Source organism: Budorcas taxicolor, chromosome 16 (assembly GCF_023091745.1).
Source record: "Budorcas taxicolor isolate Tak-1 chromosome 16, Takin1.1, whole genome shotgun sequence".
Lineage (NCBI taxonomy): Eukaryota > Metazoa > Chordata > Mammalia > Artiodactyla > Bovidae > Budorcas > Budorcas taxicolor.
The window spans coordinates 56,050,681-56,071,798 of NC_068925.1; the positions used below are offsets into that span (position 1 = coordinate 56,050,681).

The following is a 21,118-nucleotide window of genomic DNA, read 5'->3' on the forward strand; positions in this document are numbered from 1 at the left end:
AAAATTGGAAGAAAAATAAGAAAAGGGCAAGGGGTGCATGCCTGTGTACTAAGCTCCTAGAAGATCTATATGACACTGGCATTTTTATGCCATAGGTGAGAACTCAGTCATTTGACTATACCTACCTGAGAAAAGCTAGAACATGTCATCTTTAACTGGGTAGCCACATGCCCAGGTGAAAATTGGGAGATACAACACCATGGCCTAAGTAAGTCTCGGCTGCACTCTTCAGTTTCATCTCATGCTACTCCACCCATACTCCCCATGCTCCGGCCACACAGACTTCATTTATTCCTCAAAGAAGCCAAGCTCTTACCTTTCTCAAGGCCTTTGCTCTTGCAGTTTCACCTGTCTAGCACACACTTGCTCAGATCTTCATACAGCTGGTTCTCTCTCATCATTTAGGACTCAGCTCAAATGTCACCTCCTCAGAGAGCCACTGTTGTATATAAAATAGGCCCCATCCCAGTCACTCTTCTTATTGCACTGCTTTATTTACAGCATTTATCTGTACTTGAAATTATTTATTTTTTTGCCTTCCTCTCCTTGAATATAATTTCCATAAGCCAGGGCTCTTTTTTATCCTCACTACTAAATCTCTTATAACCCAGTACAACTCTAAGTACAGAGTAGGAGCTTAATATTAGTTGAATCAAGGAATGTCTGACTCCAAAGCCCATGCTTGTTTCACTACCTCTGCTGTTCCTAGTATATGTGAAACAATAACCCATTCCAGAAGTTAGTCTTTGCTTTTTAATCACAGCCTATTAAAGTTATTTTCTTTCCGAGAAGATTTTAAAAAACATTTTTTCTTAAGTTAAACAAACTGTTCCTCTGCTCAGTGAGTAAAAAGTTTTAGACATAACATCTTCTGCAAGTCTATGTTGCACTATTTTGCAGTTTTCATCTGTAAAATGGAAGAGTAGGTTAAAATTAATTCACTTAATCTACAGATATTTAGTAAGCACTGTGTTAAAACAAAACTAAGGACATGAAAGTTACATGAAATAATCCCTGCCCTCAAAAGAGACTCACAGCTGTCTTTCAACTCAAATTTGTATGATTCCACAATAGCCATTGTGTAACCTTTATAGAGAAAAAGCCTATAACTTCCCATTCCTGTGACATTAAATAAAAGTTTGTCATCAAGACACTGATAAACAAACACAAGAGTTCATTTTAAAACTGAATATTTAATTCAACATTGCAATAAGAATTAAACAGTTAAAAACAGAAGCATATTAGTGGCTTAAAAAGGACAGCAACTTTAGTCTCCTTTGGAGAGGATTTTGATTGCCTGTTGTCTACAGCAAAACGATGCTAGGAAAATGTCTGTAGAAGACAAAATCTCTCTGAATGCAAGTCTAAAATGCTTAAAAATAGGGATTAAAGGTTTTAAAGATGCAAACCAGAAATATTCAGTATTAGAGGTATTTGATTTGAATCCTAAAAAGTTTGACATAATAAACATATATTCGTGAGGAAGATGGCCAACAAATTAACAACTCCACATAGTCTAGAGACTAGAATCCCAGACGATCATGACTATTACACAGGCACCTGGCTGTGGTTCATCCACTACCACCTTCTTTGTTCTTCTAGATCCTTCTTGGCTTTCATCTGGGTAACTCCAAGGCACTGTGAGGAAAACAGATGGATAGATGCCCATTTCTCCTGTAGTCCCTCTCAGTTTGGCAATTAAGCAGTCAGTCAGTGAGAAAAAGGTATTTAATCCATAACTTATAGTCCCCATAAGACCTCACTCAATTTGAAAAACTGCCAGTTCTGTCAAATACGCCAGCACTCCAATAAGGTATTTAGGACACAAAATCTGGGGGAAAAAAGACATTTAAATTAAAATACAATTAATTATAATAATATAGTTTGATATCTGATAAATATTCCAGACTTATTTTAAATTCTGTATCTATAACCTAAACTGTGAATAGGAACCTAAACTATTGTTATTCTAAGATCCCTGACTTTAACAAATTTGCAACTATTAGTCAATGGTGCTTAGAAGGAATTAGATTAAGGTTCTTATTTATCCTGGCTTCCACTGATTAGCTTAAAGAAAGGGGGGTAGGGGAAGGGCATCTATGAACCGCTTAGACTTATATATCTCCACTTTCTAGAAAGAGTTTCATAGCTTCCTTCTCAAAGGTATGTACGTGCGTGCTAAGACGCTTCAGCTGTGTCCAACTCTTTGTAACCCAATGGACCGTAGTCCGCCAGGTTCCTCTGTCCATGGGGTTTTCCAGGCAAGAATACTAGAGTGGGTTGCCATGTCCTCCTCCAGGGGATATTCCTGACCCCATGGGGAGACTGAACCCATGTCTCTTATGTCTCCTACATTGGCAGTCGTGTCCGACTTTTTGCAACCCCATGGACTATAGCCCGCCAGGCTCCTCTGTCCATGGGATTCTCTAGGCAAAAATACTGGACTGGGTTGCCATTTCCTCCTCCAGAGGACCTTCCCAACTGTACATAAAGGAGACTTCACTAATGTGCATTACAGGATACCCCAGGTTAACTACACAACACCAAAAATGTTTTATAGAAACAAACCAGAGACAGAAACTTAGTTAACACATTAATTTCAAACTTCTGAGAGGCAGTACAATGTTGCAGTTAAAAGTATATAAGCCTTTGAGTCAGATGCCTGGGTTTAAATTTCAACTCCACTTATTAGCTGTGTGATCCTTAGGGAGCATACTTATCCTCTGTGCCACAATTCCTCTTTACCACCTATGCAAGCAGGTTGTTGTGAAAACTAAATAGGACAATATGTATAAAAATGCTTAATAATGCTTGGCACAGTTAGTGCTTAACAAATGTTAGCTATCATCTGGCATTATTTGAACCTAGGAACCACAATTACTGTCTTACATCATTAAGAGAGGTTCTTAGAATAGTCCAGATAAAACAGGGCCACCCTCATATTCACAGATGGATACGAACACACTATATAAAATAGTTTGAAAATATACTTATTAATAGAACATGAGCATATGGAAGTAAAGTTTAAAAATATATAAGGACTTCATGGAACTGAATTCTGAGTATTCCAAAGTATTTCTTCAATGTGGAAAATATAACTGCCATGCATTCTAAAAACTATGCAAGAATAAGAAAAAATAACTAGATTTTTTCAAACTAACCTTTATTTTTCCATCAGTATGTGCTGAAGCTACAGATGTTGAAACACGAACCAATCTTGTGGCTGATAAATGAATTTTGAAATGCCTATGGAAATGTGAATACAGGCAGTCCATGAACAAGTCAACTTCCTCCTGGGTAACTTCCCCAGGTGTTTTGTGAACACTGTCCCATAAAGCTTTTGCATCTTCTGGATGTATGGCATAAGAAATGTCCAGACTATGAGGGCTACAGGGTACAGACCAAAGAAATTCAGTAGTGGCCATATAATGGTCCATTTTGCATGCAGTCCACATAGCAGCCATCCAGGAAAGATTAAATGAACTGATTGCTAAGGGACGGAAGTAACAGTCAAAAGTTTTCTGAAACCAGGTTCCAATTATAGCTGTATTAGTCTCTGCACCATTTGCAAGGAATAAGGGTAGACAGGTGAAATCTTCTGAAACAGTCTCCAGAAGACTGTCTCCAAATACACAGCAGAACCAACCAGTCCACAACACTTTCCCTTCTTTGTGCTCAGATGGCAATTGAGATTTTGACAGAATCTATGAAGGAAAATCAAACAGGTTCATTAAATTCAAAAGTACATTTATTCTGGACTTCACTGGTGGTCCAGTGGTTAAGAATCCACCTGCCAATGCACAAGACAGGGGTTGGATCCCTGGCCAGGGTGGATTTCGCATGCCTTGGGGCAACTAATCCCACTAGCCACAACCACTGGACCTGTGCCCTAGAGCCCATGCTCTGCAACAAGAGAAGCCACAAAATAAAAGCCCTCACACTGCCAACTAGAGAATAACCCCAACTCGTCAAACTAGAGAAAGCCCTCACATAGCAACAAAGATCCTCATACAGCAATGTAACCAAAAATAAATAAATAAAATAAAAAACAGAAGTACATTTACTCCTAAATTACATCGTCTCAACATTAATTAATATAGTACATTTAAAAATAAGAAGATATGTTGAATTAATATTACCTGCCAAAAACCACACAAAGAATTGTCTCCCTAATCATTATTAGGCTTTATTCAAGTTAACTGACCTTTCTCCTAATACTCTGCCTATACCTTGTCCTAACAAGGTATATGGCAAGATCTTGGTGCAATCAAATGCAAAATAAGGAATATCAATAAGGTATAATCAGGTATAGTATCCCGAAAAAAAAAATCACAACCTGAGAAGGGACTGTAAAGTAAAAGTTCACCAGATCCAATGTGCTTGAATTATTCCATTGGGAAAGATGTCACTATTTCCTAAGGCAGCTCTGTCTACCCACTTAAAATGCTCTTTTGTCTGTTAGACCCCATAGTTTCCAACCACTGGTCCTACTTTTTTCCTTACATGCATATAGATCAAATCTGATCTAATCTCTCTTCTACAGAAAAAGCCCTGCAAATATTTGATGGTCTCTATCATATGCTGCCAAGGTCAATATCTCCAGTTTCTTTAACCATTCTTCCTATGACACACGTTCACGTTCTCACACTATTTGGACACACTTCTCTGAAAACCTTTGGCACAGGAGTCATTTGTAAGTGAACATAATTACTTCAAAAACGTCTGATTACAGGACTGTTACCACCTTTAACCTATATTATACTCCTACTAATCTAACCTTAGATTGCAGTAGTTTTCTGGTTTTTAGTTGAAAACATTACATAAATTAGCCCTACACACTCATTTTCATTGTTATTAAGTAAATCCCCCAACCCCCACAACTTATACTAAGGCAATAAATGTATACCTATTAAAATTTTAATCTCTTTCAATTTGACCCACTGTGCCAATCCATTCAGATCTTCTAGATCTTGATTATATTTTCCAGTACATTGACTAACCCCTCAAATGTCAAATCTGCAAATTATATAACAAACATACCTTCCAGATAGTTATAGAAGCTTTAATTTAAGTTCAACCAGGACAAGGTGAAGATCACAGCCCTGTATTATATCCCTTTAGAGACAATCATGTAAACAATTACTTTGACCATTCTCCTCCTTGTTCAGAAAGTTGTAAGAGACTTTCAAATACTTTTAAAGCTCAGATATAGTATGTCTATCATATTTTCATAATCTAAAAGTCCTATAACTCTGTCAAGAAATAGATTTAATTTGAAAACTATTAGGATACTACACTAGGAATTCAAGAGGTCATTTCTATTTCTCACAAGAATATTTGCTTGCCTGATGACATGCAAACCATGTAACTTCTTAAGGCATCAACTGCTTTACTTGACAGAGACTGCTAAATATCTACCCAGTATCTATTTTTCCTTCCACAATAATACAGAGATTTCACTTGGGCTGGCGAACTACCTACTAAAAAAAATTTCTAGTTTCCCTTCCAATTGGGATGTAAAGAGAAATTACTGTTGGCTCTCAGCAAGTCTCATTCAAAATTTACTCAGTGGCAGGCAACCTGTCTGCCCTTCCCACCCTCCTCCTCCTCCTTGCCTTGAACTTATATACAGTATTTAGAACTCCAGGAGCCAATTTAGATTACAATGAGACTGTAAGCATGGAAGCCACATACCAAGGATGATAGAGAAGACAGAAGGAGCTTAGATTATTAATAATTTCATGAAGCATTTATCAGCCTTGAAAAGCTTACCTCTGGACACTTTTTTGCAAGATAACTAAACCTCTATCATTTTTAATTCACTGTTATTTAGACTTTCTGTTATATGTACCTGAACCTAATCCCAATAATCCTGAAATCCTTGCCAATACCATGATCTATACCAGGGGTCAGGAAACCTTTTCTGTAGAGGGTCAGATAGAAAGTAAATACTTTAGGCTTTGCAAGCCATATGGTCTCTGTAGCAACTACTCAACTCTGCTGCTGTAACACAAAGCAGCCATAGACTACGGAAACAAATGAAAGGGGATCTATTTCAAGAAAACATAACTTACAAAGCCAAGCAGCATGCTCTATCTGGGCTTCAGGTCATAGTTTGCTGACCCCTTATCGATTAAACAAAATTTCAACTGTTTCAGAACTTACCAATGACTAAAATGAGTTAACTAAGCAGAAACAGAAGTAGCAGGCATGAACAATAAAATAAATCTGGTTTCTTAATAAAAGAAAGGATAGTCATACTACTTGTATACACTACATATAGGAAGGAATGTAAAATGTTACATTTCTAAGAGTAATTTGGTATGATATATCTACTCTAGGATTTTAATCCCAGTAAAAACCATAGAAATATACAGATAAATTTACAAAAATGCAAAATTTACATTTAGTTACTCAAAATGACATGAGTTAACTAGTTACAGTGCAGATTATTAGTTTTTAAAAAAGCCATAATCATATTGCAAAAAGATGGACAATATGACCACAATTTTAATAGATACAAATAGCCAAACAGACATATCTAGGTTCATGATGGAGTCTGCAGTTTTCTTGTAACGTCTTTGCCTAGTTTTGGTATTAGGGTAATACTGGCCTTTCCCTTAGGAAGTATTCTCTCTGCTTCTAGCCTCTGAAAAAGCTTGTAGGAAATGGGTATAACCTCGTCTCTAAATGTTGGGTGGAATTCACCAGTGAACCCATCCAGACCTGTTGCTCTCTGTTTTGGAAGGTTATTAATTATTGACTCCACTTCTTTACTAGGCCTAGGTCTATTCAGATTGTCTACTGCCAAATAGATGTGTACCAAAATGTTATCCTGTGGTTTTTAATTTTGTTTGTACTTAAATATTTAACTTTTCTTAAAAAAAAAAACAAAACAGGGTTATATTGTAAAAGGAAAAATCTAATTGCTATAATTTGATCAAACAAGATACAACATAGGTTATAAATCACACACTTGAGAATTTTAAAAACAGTAAGAATATAGTACAATTTCTAAACCAAAACAATGCACACTCCTTTCTCCTAGGAAGCAAGTACGGCTTTTATGATATACCTGGACAAGAAATGCTTCAGGATCTCTTTCTGTTCCTTTCACTCCCATGAGAGTAGAGAAAATCACTTTGATGTTGAAGTCGTCTCCCACTTCCACAGCAAGTCCTTTCTTCTTTTCAGCAGCAATAAATGCAGTCAGAAGTTTAGAGTACTCTTTGAAATCAGTATAGGAGAATTTATATAAGGGAGTTAAACTATATAAAGTCCATTGTTTATGCAGAAGGACTGCAAACTTTTGAGGATCAACATCTTCCTAAAAAAAATCAAGACAAAAGAAGTCAGAGAATAAGGAAACATTAGGGGCTTCCCTGGTGGCCCAGTGGCTGAGAATCTGTCTTGCAATACAGCGGACACCAGTTCAGTGCAGGAAGATTCCACATGCCACAGAGCAACTAAGCCCCTGGGCTTGTGCAGTCATAAATAAATAAATAAAATTTAAAAAAAAATTTGGAAACTAAGAACTTAATCATAGTATTTTAAGTATTTAATACAGATCTATTACTGGATACCCAATCTTCGCATTCCAGTCAAACTGAGTTTGTAGGACTCTTTGAAGATCTTTGAACAGACTTTTGCATATGCTGTGCCTTCCCTTTTTGATGTTCTTCCCAGAGTGTTTAAAGGACATGGTCCTTTCCTTTCTCTGCCCAAATGTCAAGAGGGCACCCTATCTAAAGCAGCACCTGCATCCATTCCAACTTTGTCACTCTGTATCTCCTTAACATGTTTTTTTTTTCCCCCACAGCATTTATTATCTGACGTTTTGTACTTGTCTATATTTCTGGAATCACAGGTACCATCAAAAATAAAACAGTTCATTTGTACTGGCCCTAGGGCATTGTTGAGGGTCTTCACATACACCCCCATATAAGCTCCTAGTTTTATCCTGAATTGAAGTTTTCTATAGAATCCATACTTCCTGATATAGTCTCACAGTTCCACCTCTTTTAGAACTTTCAACACAGTTGTCCACTTGACAAAAATATTTGTCCTGACTGAAGTACTCACGGAAAAGTTATAAAATGTTTTTCTTATTACTATGCAAAGATTTGGAGCAAAAAAAGGTTGCAGGGAGATTCCCTGGCAGTCCAGTGGGTAGGACTTGGTGCTCTTACTGCAGGGGCCCAGGTTCAACCTCTGGTTAGGGAACTACGATCCCACAAACCCATCTGGTACAACCAAAAAAGATTTGGCAAAATTATTTGTATCACATAGAGAAAAGAAAACACTGAACCAGACATTCTATTCTTGAATTTATATTCAATCTCTGTTTTCTGGTTAAAAGCTATCACTTTCATTACCAGGACTAGGAAGTTTTAAGGAAGTTTTCATAAAGAAGCAAAAATTTTCCCATATCCCAAAAGGTCCTAGACCTAAAACAGAGAAAAGAAAACAAAGTTATAAGGAAGGTGCAGGTGACTGATTGGTCAGACTTCTTGCTAAGCGACTCAGAAGCATCCATTAAACTTGTGTTCACTAGGGCTTTATTTCATGCTTCAATAAAATTATAAATTATGAATGTTATATACAAGGTTTAGGGTTTTATAATGAATGATCAAAACAGCATATTGCCACTAGACAAATCTGGGACAATATAAACACCAAAATACTTTAGTAAGGAATTAGAAGAATTAAAAAAAAAACAAACAGGAATTCATAAGAATGAAATCAGAATACTCCCTAACATCATACACAAAAATAAACTCAAAATGGATTAAAGACCTAAATGTAAGACCAATCACAGAGGGGCAAAAACAGCAAGAACTCTCTGACATAAATCACATCAAGATCTTTTTTGATCCACCTCCTGGAATAATTAAAATGAAAACAAAAATAAACAAATGGGACCTAATTAAACTTAAAAAGCTTTTGCACAGCAAAGATAACCATAAATGAGATGAAAAGACAACCCTCAGAACAGGAGAAAATATTTTCAAACAAAGCAACTGACATGGGATTAATCTCCAAAATATACAAACAGTTCATGAAGCTCAATATTAAAATAAAAAACCCAATCAAAAATGGGCAGAAGACCTAAATAGACATTTCTCCAAAGAAGATATACAGACAGCCAAAAGACACATGAAAAGATGCTCAGTATCACTAATTATTAGAGAAATGCAGAACGAAACTACGATGAGGTATCACCTCACACTGGTCAGAATAGTCATCATCAAAAAAATCTCACATGCTGACTCTTTGAGGAAGACATGGCTGTCACTGCAGCAGAGGCCTGGCCACCCGCCCCTGATCATGATTCACCACTGTTTGCTCTTGGGGACAAACAAGTCAACCAGGAAGCCACATCACAGCCATGGCCTTTAAAGGCACCAGCAAGATTCCTGTGGAGCCAGAGGTGGCCATTCACCGGATTAGGATTACCCTCACCAGTCACAGCCTGAAGTCTCTTGAGAAGGAATGTGCCTACCTGATCAGAGGCATGAAGGAAAAGACTCTCTAAGTAAAAGGACCTCTTCAGATGCCTACCGAGACTCTGAGAATAACTGCAAGGAAAACTCCTTGTGGTGAAGGTTCTAAGACTTGGGATCAATTCCACATGAGGATCCAAAAGTGACTCACTGACCTGCACAGTCCCTGTGAGATTGTCAAGCAGATCACTTCTGTCAGTATTGAGCCAAGAGTTGAGGTGGAAGTCACCACTACTGATGCTTAAATCAAACTTTTTAATAAACTGATAATCAGTTGTTATGAATAAATAAATGCTGGAGAGGGTGTGGAGAAAAGGGAACCCTCTTGCACTATTGGTGGGAATGTAAATTGATACAACCACTATGCAGAACAGTATGGAGATTCTCTAAAAAAAACTAAAAACCGAACTACCATATGACCCAGCAATCCCATTTCTGGGCATATATCCTGAGAAAAACCTAATTCAAAAAGACCCTATGTTCACTGCAGCACAGTTTACAATAGTCAGGACATGGAAGCAACCTAAATGTCCACTGACAAATGAATAAAGATATTGTACATATATGCAATGGAATATTATTCAGCCATAAAAAAGAACGAAATCAGGTCATCTGTAGAGACATGGATGGACCTAGCATCTGTCATACAGACTGAAGTAAATCAGAAGGGGAAAAAATATATCGTATATTAACGAATGTGTGTGGAATCTAGAAAAATGGTACAGATGCTATATGCAGGGCAGGAATAGAGATGCAGATATAGGGAAAGGATATGGGGACATGGCAGGGAGGGGGAGCTGGGATGAACTGGGAGACTGGGACTGACATGTGTGCACTGCCATGTATAAAAGAGACGCCTAGTGGGCACCTACTGTGTAGCACAGGGAGCTCGCTCAGTGCTCCGTGGTGACCTAGATGGGTGGGATGGGGTGGGGAGAGGTCCAAGAGGGAGTGGAGATACACATATATACACACACATATAGCTGATTCACTTTGTGGTACAGCAGAAACTAACAACATTATAAAGCAATTATACCCCAATAAAAAAATAAAACAAATTTAAAATAATAAGATTTAATGAATCCATACAGATAAATGGATAAATAAATGGAATAGAAATGAGAAGGGCCTAAAATATAATACCAAAAGCTAGCTGGAAAATACAGAGCAAATAGAGATGGAAAACCATTATTTTGCAAACATCATGATAAAGATGGAATTAGGCAACTCTACTCAATGCTCTGTAGAGACCTAAATGGGAAGGAAATCCAAAAAAGAGGGGACATATGTATATATATATAGCTGATTCACTTTGCTATACAACAGAAACTAACACAATGTTGTAAAGCAACTTTACACTCCAATTTATACTCCAATAAATACTAATTTTAAAAAGAAAACCAATAAGACTGAAAAATTAAAACATAAATACAAACTAAATAATTTTTAAAAATAGGATCAGGAAAAAAATATCAATGGATAAGGGATGTTAAGTTTAAGGTGAAATTTTGACAAGGCACCAGATATATGTATTATCTTAAAGTGTCTCCCCCCAGACTGCTTATTAGTTGCAGGGGAAATAAAACAATAATTTTGGGGCAACACTTTCTAACAGTGTGATCAAAATTAACATCACCCATGTGCTATCACGTGTTATTCCCCCAAAAAGGACACAACAGCACCTATACGATATTCCAGTTAGCGATACATAACTTCAGTCTAATCTTGAGAAAACATCAGACAAATACAATATTCCTCATTTTGTATTGCTTCGCTGGTGGCACAGACGATGAAGAATCCACCTACAATGCGGGAGACCTGGGTTCCATCCCTGGACTGGGAAGATCCCCTGGCGGAGGGCCTGGCAACCCACTCCAGTGCAAAATGAGGGACATTCTATTTAAAAAAGGAAGAGGAGGAAACATATTCTTCAAAACTGTCAGTGTCATAAGAGAGAAATATTGTGGAAACATTCCAAATTAAAGGAAGTTAAAAAAACACATGGCACTGATAGTACAAATAATTGTTTTAACCATTTCTCATTCATTACTTGAGGGAGTAAGAAGATATTAAAAGTATCTTTTAGTAACAAATATTTATAATATATATGTATAATAAATAGTAACAAAAATTTATATGTTTTGTTCACAGACATTCTCAGTTACTGGTAACACCAAGGAACACAAAGAACACACCTGCAGTTGTGAGCCCTGAGGAATTTTCCTTCGCGGTGGAGTTGGGATAAATGAAGTCTGCTTCCTGACTGATTCTAATCGTTTCTGCAGAGGGGTGGCACCTATAAAGAAATCTTTAAGCCTTGAGGAAGCATCTTGTCTAGGAGTCAATTCCGGTGCATCATAAGAATCCATGGTCTGCATACAAAAAAAAATAAAACCAGAATTCCAAACACTAAAAAGTTAATTCCTGCTTGTAGTTTCACTGATTCTTCTCTCTACTGTAAAGGAATTCTTTCTCTCTCCCTCCCTCTCTCTGCCTCAAGTTTTTGCTTTTTAACCAAATCTTCTATTTCTCATTGGCTAACAGGCTATCTTCATGAACATCTTACTGATACCTCAAACACAGTATGTTCAAAACTAAATTCAACTCCTTCCATTCTCCTTCTAAAAGCTACCTGGTCCATTTTAAAATTCCTGTCAACTTTCTAAGTTAATTTAAATTTGTTTAAGTAGTCTCCCACTTCTACTTTTTAACATACAGTCATTAAGCATATTCTTTTGCATTTTTCCTTCCTCAGTTTCCCCATTCATTCCCAAAGCTACTTCCTTAACCAGGTCTTATTACCACGACCGAGCGTTCCGTATCTGAGGGCAATCCATTTTTCGGAAATGGCACTTTTAAAATAATGAAAAACAAAAACAGAACAAACAAAAAGAAATGACACAATATTATTAGTCACCTGTACAAACACTTTACAGTGGTGAGATAAATTCTCCTCTTCTGCTGGGTCCTCTTTATTTCATAATTCAGCTTGTTCTTACCCTTTTCCTAGACATAAATACATTCTCATCTTCATGTGTCTCCCTATCAACTATATTCCCTATCTCAAGTGTTCTTTTCCCATTCCATCTCCCTTAAGACTATGTTTGAATTTAATCTCCTTTCAAATAGCATGGTTTTATTAACCAATCCCCACCCCCCCCCACCCCCCCCAGAAGACCTATGTTACACACTTCTGTCTATGTCTGTATCAGTGGCTCATTCCTGGAAGCAGTGTACCTGTGTGTATAGAATGAGGTCTCAGGGGCCAATATTTTGAAAAAGCCCCAAAGCCCTCTAGATGACTCTAACAAAATCCCTCAAGAATATTCTACAAAGTCTTTGGAGATTAATAATACACCAGCCCATCCCCAGTGGCTCAGTGGTCAAGAATCCATTTGCCAAGGCAGGAGACACAGGTTCGATCCCTGGATCAGGAAGACCCTCTGGACAAGGAAATGGCAACCCACTCCAGTACTCTTTCCTGGGAAATCCCATGGACAGAGAAGCCTGGTGGGCTACAGTCCTTAGGGTCTCAGTGAGTCAGATACAACTTAAGGACTAAACCACCCGATATAGCTCTCTTTGATCACCTAGTCTATACCACTAATTTTGGCCCAAATTCATACTTCTTTGTATTATTTTTTTGGTGTGTATTTCCTCTTTTCTCGGTAAGACTAAACTACTTTGAAACTGTGCTCTTTATATTTCTCTTGTATAATTACCCTACTATAATGCTGAATACTCTTTGTTAAAGAAGTATTGGTTTAATTGAACAGAAGTATTTCATAGAACCCTGAAATTGAAAGGAGTTATGATTTAAAACACAAGAGAAGACTCCACACATGGACATCACCAGATGCTTAAGACCGACATCAGATTGATTATATTCTTTGCAGCCAAAGATGGAGAAGCTCTATAGAGTCAGCAAAAACAAGACCGGGAGCTGACTGTGGCTCAGATCATGAACTCCTTATTGCCAAATTCAGACTTAAATTGAAGAAAGTAGGGAAAACCACTAGACCATTCAGGTATGACCTAAATCAAATTCCTTATGATTATACAGTGGAAGTGAGAAATAGATTTAAGGGACGAGATCTGATAGACAGAATGCCTGATGAACTATGGATGGAGGTTTGTGACATTGTACAGGAGACAGGGATCAAGACCATCCCCATGGAAAAGAAATGCAAAAAAGCAAAATGGCTGTCTGAGGAGGCCTTACAAATAGCTGTGAAAAGAAGAGAAGCAAAAAGCAAAGGAGAAAAGGAAGGATATAAGCATCTGAATGCAGAGTTCCAAAGAATACCAAGGAGAGATAAGATACCCTTCCTCAGCCATCAGTGCAAAGAAATACAGGGAAACAACAGAATGGGAAAGACTAGAGATCTCTTCAAGAAAATTAGAGATACCAAGGGAACAGTTCATGCAAAGATGGGCTCGATAAAGGACAGAAATGGTATGGACCTAACTGAAGCAGAAGATATTAAGAAGAGGTGGCAAGAATACACAGAAGAACTGTACAAAAAAGATCTTCACAACCAAGATAATCACGATGGCGTGATCACGCACCTAGAGCCAGACATCCTGGAATGCGAAGTCAAGTGGGCCTTAGAAAGCATCACTACGAACAACGCTAGTGGAGGTGATGGAATTCCAGTGGAGCTATTTCAAATCCTGAAAGATGATGCTGTGAAAGTGCTGCACTCAATATGCCAGCAAATTTGGAAAACTCAGCAGTGGCCACAGGACTGGAAAAGGTCAGTTTTCATTCCAATCCCAAAGAAAGGCAATGCCAAAGAATGCTCAAACTACCGCACAACTGCACTCATCTCACACACTAGTAAAGTAATGCTCAAAATTCTCCAAGCCAGGCTTCAGCAATACATGAACCGTGAACTTCCAGATGTTCAAGCTGGTTTTAGAAAAGGCAGAGGAACCAGAGATCAAATTGCCAACATCTACTGGATCCTTGAAAAAGTAAGAGAGTTTGAGAAAAACATCTATTTCTGCTTTATTGACTATGCCAAAGCCTTTGACTGTGTCGATCACAATAAGTTGTGGAAAATTCTTCAAGAGATGGGAAAACCAGACCACCTGACCTGCGTATTGAGAAACCTGCATGCAGGTCAGGAAGCAACAGTTAGAACTGGACATGGAACAACAGACTGGTTCCAAATAGGAAAAGGAGTACGTCAAGGGTGTATATTGTCACCCTGCTTATTTAACTTATATGCAGAGTACATCATGAGAATTGCTGGACTGGATGAAGCACAAGCTGGAATCAAGATTGCTGGGAGGAATATCAATAACCTCAGATTTGCAGATGATACTACCCTCTGGCAGAAAGTGAAGAAGAACTAAAGAGCCTCTTGATGAAAGTGAAAGAGGAGAGTGAAAAACTTGGCTTAAAACTCAACATTTAGAAAACGAAGATCATGGCATCTGGTCCCATCACTTCATGGGAAATAGATGGGGAAACAGTGGAAACAGTGTCAGACTTTATTTTGGGGGCTCCAAAATCACTGCAGGTGGTGACTGCAGCCATGAAATTAAAAGACGCTCGCTTACTCCTTGGAAGGAAAGTTATGACCAACCTAGACAGCATATTGAAAAGCAGAGACATTCCTTTGCCAACAAAGGTCCATCTAGTCAAGGCTATGGTTTTTCCAGTGGTCACGTATGGATGTGAGAGTTGGACTGTGAAGAAAGCTGAGCGCTGAAGAATTGATGCTTTTGAACTGTGGTGTTGGAGAAGACTCTTGAGAGTCCCTTGGACTGCAAGGAGATCCAACCAGTCCATTCTGAAGGAGATCAGCCCTGGGATTTCTTTGGAAGGAATGATGCTAAAGCTGAAACTCCAATACTTCGGCCACCTCATGTGAAGAGTTGACTCATTGGAAAAGACTCTGATGCTGGGAGGGATTGGGGGCAGGAGGAGAAGGGGACGACAGAGGATGAGATGGCTGGAAGGCATCACCAACTCAATGGACATGAGTTTGAGTGAACTCCGGGTGTTGGTGATGGACCGGGAGGCCTGGTGTGCTGCAATTCATGGGGTAGCAAAGAGTCGGACATGACTGAGCGACTGAACTGAACTAAACTGATGATTTAAAAGTTATAAAAATTATTCCCAAGTACTGGCAGAGTTGTGCTTCCCCGGTGGCTAGTGGTAAAGAATCCACCTACTAATGCAAGAGATGAGGGTCAGGAAAATCCCATGAAGGAGGGCACGGCACCCTACTCCAGTATTCTTGCCTGGTTAATCCCATAGAGCCTGGTGTCCTACAGTCCATGGGGCCACAAGAGTTGGACTCTTAGCAACTAAACTACAATTGGTATGGTTACCCTTTAAAAATTTTTTAACAATAGTTTTATTACTATATTTAAATTTCATCACGTCAAAGTATGACACACTCTATTATCTTGCACAAAACTCCATACATAAATTAAATACATAGTTCTCAAAGCTCAGATAATGTCCAGAGCAAGATCATATACCAAAGAATTTAAATAGCAGCTACTGTAAAGCAGTCTAGCTTTAAATTCACAGACTTTTCTATTCAAAAAGGAATTTCAATCAATATCACTTACAGAGAATGTTTTCTTTTTCAAATTTGTTATTTGGAATAATTGCTAACATTTATTGAGTATTTTCATGTGCCAGGTACTTTTCTAAACCCTTTAACAGTCCTATGAGGTGAATTATTATATTCCCAGCTGACAGATGGAAAGACAAAGAAATCAAGTAACTTGCCACAGTCATGCAGTTAAAGATGCAAAAGCTAGAATTTAAATGCAGACAGTCTTAACACCAGAGTAGGTGCTCTTACCTCCCTGTTTCACGCCACTTTTCAGCAGGCATCAATTTCAAGACAAAATAAGCCTGACTAAATTTGACTCCTCTTAAAAGAGAAATGCTATAAATTCCAAAAAAACATTAGTCTGTCTAGGTGAGAGAAAACTGGAGATACCAAGAAAACATTTCACATAAGGATGGGCATGATAAAGGACAGAAACAGCAAGGACCTAACAGAAGCAGAAAAGATTAAGAGGTGGTGGCAAGAAAACACAGAAGAACTATACAAAAAAGGTCTTAATAATCCCGGATAACCACAATGGTGTGTTAACTCACCTAGAGCCTGACATCCTGGAGTGTGAAGTCATGTGGGCCTTAGGAAGCCCTAGGAAGCATTACTACAAACAAAGCTAGAGGAGGTGATGGAATTCCAGCTGAGCTATTTCAAATCCTTAAAAATGATGCTTTTACAGTATTGCACTCAATATGTCAGCAAATTTGGAAAACTTAGCAGTGGCCACGGGAGTGGAAAAGGTCAGTTTTCATTCTAATCCTAAAGAAGGACAATGCCAAAGAATGTTCAAACTACTGTACAATTGCACTCATGTCACATGCTAGTAAGATGATGTCAAAATCCTTCGAGCTGAGTTTCAACAGTACATGAAGGCAGAGGAACAAGAGTTCAAGTTGCCAACGTTCACTGGATCACAGAGAAAGCAAGGGAATTCCAGAAAAACATCTACTTCTGTTATCACTGACTACGCTAAAGCCTTTGCATGGATCACAACAAACTGTGGAAAATTCTTAAAAAGATGGGAACACGAGCCCACCTTACCTGTCTCCTGAAAAACCTGTATGTGGGTCAAGAAGCAACAATCAGAACAAGACATGGAACAAAGGACAGGTTCAAAATTGGGAAAGGAGTACAACAAGGCTGTATATTGTCACCCTGCTTATTTAAATTTTATGCAGAGTACATCATAGGAAATGCGAGGTTGGGTGAATACCAAGCTGGAATCAAGATTACCTGGAGAAATATCAACGATCTCAGATATGCAGGTACCACGCTAATGGCAAAAAGTGAAAGGGAACTAAAAATTCTCTTAATGAGGGTGAAAGAGCAGAGTGAAAAAAGCTGGCTTAAAATTCAACATTCAAAAAACTAAGATCATGGTATCTAGTCCCATCAATACATGGCAAATAGAAAGGTAAAAAGTGAAAGCAGTGACAGATTTCTTGGACTCCAAAACCACTGCGGACGGTAACTATAAACATGAAATTAAAAGACACTTGCTCTTGAGACGAAGTGAAATAAACGTAGACAGTGTATTAAAAAGCAGAGACATCACTTGGCCAACAAAAGTCCGTTTAGTGAAAGCTATGTTTTCAGTAGTAATGTACGGATGTGAGAGTTGGACCATAAAGAAGGCTGAGCGCCAAAGAATTGGTTTTTGAACTGTGGTGCTGGAGAAGACTTTGAGAGTCCCTTGGACTGCAGGGAGATCAAAAGGGTCAACCCTAAAGCAAATCAACCCTGAATATTCATTGGAAGAACTGATACTGAAACTGAAGCTCCAATATTTTGGCCACCTGATGCAAAGCGCCAACTCAACGGAAAAGACCCCAAAGGAAAGATTGAAGGCTAAAAGAGAAGGGGGTGGCAGAAGATGAGATGGCTAGACAGCATCGCTGACACAATCGACATGAATCTGAGCAAACTCCAGGAGACAGTGAAGGGCAGAGGAGCCTGGCATGCTGTAGTCCACGGTATGGCAGTCAGACACAGCTTAGCAAGTGAACAACAACAAAAGTGAGAGAAAGACTACTAGCTTAAAGGATTGGTTTTGAGAAAACATTTCCCTTAAGCATTTAATACTACAGTAATGTGAAATAGCCCAATCCATGCATTAAAGATCAGAAAATGATTTATATCTATTTTATTTTCTCACTCCATACTCAACAATGAGTATTTTTGCCCTGCCTCATAATTAAAGAGGTTAAATATATATCTTGATTCAATATTTTACTGTCCTAACATTCTTCCTTCCAACTATAAGGAAAGAGGTCCTTTCACTTGCTTTCTAAAGTCAATCCATCAACTGATTCTCAATCTCCATAGTCCTTCACATCCCCCTTAGGCACAATCTTCCACGTTTATTTCAAACCTCTATCATCTCTTATCTCTACTCCACAGGATACTTTTCTTCCACTGCTGAGCATATTCTCATATTCCTAACACTAAAAATTTTTTGTTTAAAACCTATTCATCTCATTCCTTTTGAGACCAATTTCCTGGAAATATGGTATCCAACTTTTGCCTCCATTTACTAATAAATATTTTACTAGATATCTTTAGCAATCTCTTATGTATCTATCACTATAAAGACACTGCAATTTGAAGATTACCACTGCCCTTTGAAGACTGTCAACACTGTTTTTGTGAAAATCATGGACAATTTTTGGGTCATCAAGTTTGCTCATCCTTATTCCTCTAAACTTTCTGCTATCTTGTTCTTTTCAAACACTCAACTATTTCTCCTCCTTGTTTGTTATAGTTTCTTCTGATTCATTTGCTGACTCCTTTGCTTCCTCCAGTTGCAACAGCTGGTGTCTCCCCAAACTCTGAAATCACCTGTTCTCCATAAGGAAACATTCATTCAATATACGACTCCTCTAGTCCCATACTTCTGCACCTGCATTTCCAATTTCCTGTAAGACACTGAACTTCTGTGTCCTCGAACTCATTAAGTTCAAAGCTAAACATTATTCCACGACCAATCTTTCCTCTCCAACTACCCTGTTTCTTGGTAACAATTCCAACTCTTCCTTCTCATTTTTCTCCCTGCCCATTAAAATACACCTTAGTCATCTTTTACTCTTCACTCAAGTTTTACATCCAAATTACCATCAAATTCTGATATATTCCTTAAAAATATATTTATTAGCCCTCTCAAGTCACCTTCATTTTAGCCACTTATTTCCAACCCAAGCCCCTTTCCCCAACCCAAGACTAGTTTTTCCATAGACACCTCTCTTACCTTGTCATTACCTTGCTTGAGATCCCGCAGCAATTCCCACACATCTAAATAAATGGAGTCAGAACTCTTTCTGTGTGGGCTTCAAAGCACTACCTTATCTGATCATAGTATCTGACCCTATTTGGGTTCACTCTTTACTGCTTTAGTTCTTACCCCAAGATCCACAGACAAACGGTCTTTCCAAAATCTAACATGGCTCTAAGGTTGGATGCAAAATGTTTTATGCATGTGTTAATTGGTAGGAGAAGCAGGTGAAGAAAGGTCTTCTTTTTCCTGTGGTTAAGTCTGTGAAGAAACGGACCCTTACTTAAATCACCTTTGTACCTTGCCACCAACACCTAAGTCCAATCGCTCCAACACGAATGTATTACCAAATCCAAGCTCGCTCTGCTCACCACAAGACAGGTCAATGATTCAGAGATGAGGTGTTCAGGGAAGCCAATTATTTTCCAATAAAGAAAATAAATTTTCTTTATTTATTTTATGACTTTATTCGGAAAGCCAGTTGACCAAGAAGATGGTAGACTAACATCTCAAAATGACCATCTTATCTGGCGCTAGATGCCAGTTCTTTTATACATCAGAGAAGGGAGGAGGTGAGGAAACAAAGTAAAAAGGCCATTAATCTAGAAAGTATCTCCTAGAAGAACAAGCCTTAGGCAGAGGAGGTGCTAATTTCTTCCCTCCTGTCATCTACAAGCGGGCAGGGTTCTAAACCAATGCAGTTTAGTAACAGTCAGGCAGAGGTGCAGAATTCTGAGGCAGGCCACTATGTATTATAATAACAAAAGCAAGTCAAAGAAACAGTTTCAACACGGAGTCAGAATTGGCTTTACCCTGCAACAAATGCTTAGCCCAGAGCTAAGCAGGTCCTGTGAAAAGCACTTGAGCAGCCAAGTATTGTAAAGGTAACGACCACACGACAGGGCAAAACACAAAGTTTACTGCTACGGCTGAAGAAAGTATCTTACCAATAAAATGCCGTGATGACGCTGTCACCCATTCCCTTCACGAATCATTCTTCAAGACGGGATCCAAAACTCCATCGAAACTGAAAATCCTCGAAGTAAAAAAGCCGCCAAAATGACAGCAAAGAGAAAGTCCAGAGGAACCCCTGGCCCTCCCAAATTCCTTCAAGCTCCATCCACCACAAGACGCTTCAAGACGGACGCAAACGAGCCCAGCAAGAAGACCTCCGCTCCCAAAGACGCCAGCCCAGCCTGGCACTTCAAGCCGGAAGGGATATATCCGCTGCCTCAACCACCAGCCCCGCGACCCTCGCTCATAAGGAGTCTGCTTCAACCCGCGGAGGGAAAGGGCAAGGGGCAGTGTGTTCCACCTCGCCCCTCCCCACTTGAGCCCTCAGAGGCCAACGCCAGCTTGGAAATCCCGCCTTTGAGAAGCGGCAAATTGGCGTTCAGCCGCCTCGTCCGTTTAAAATCGTTTCCCGACTCGCTCTGCGGCCGGACGCAGGACGTTTCCGCGGCGCCGATTCCAAGTCTGTGAAGCTAGTGAAGCAACTGTGGTCTCCATTTTAACTGAGGGCACGGGAACGACCTAACCGTTAGACCGTCTACTTCCCTACTCTCACTGTCTTCATTTTCCTCCCTTTTCTACCGGCGTTAAGCATTCCTTCAAATTTCCTCCCGTAGTAAAGATGGCTGCGATGACACCCTTCCTCCTCCCCCGCGCTCTGATTGGTCGACTCCTTCTACCGTAATTTTGGTTCGTAGCGGGGTGGGCTAAGGGGTACATGGCGCCCAGCGGCAAGTGTGTGTGGG

General features: G+C 39.0%; 1 protein-coding gene across 1 annotated transcript; it reads right to left on the reverse strand.

Annotated features, from left to right (window-relative positions):
* Positions 1-1,759: 1,759 nt before the first annotated feature.
* CENPL (centromere protein L) lies at positions 1,760-20,432 on the reverse strand. Its single transcript, XM_052654137.1, has 5 exons — positions 20,309-20,432; positions 11,699-11,875; positions 7,076-7,327; positions 3,162-3,704; positions 1,760-1,831 (listed from the first exon to the last, which is right to left on the reverse strand). The coding sequence occupies exons 2-5, from the start codon at positions 11,870-11,872 to the stop codon at positions 1,760-1,762; spliced, it is 1,041 nt and encodes a 346-aa protein (XP_052510097.1). The 5' UTR covers positions 11,873-11,875; positions 20,309-20,432.
* Between the last annotated feature and the right edge of the window lie 686 nt (positions 20,433-21,118).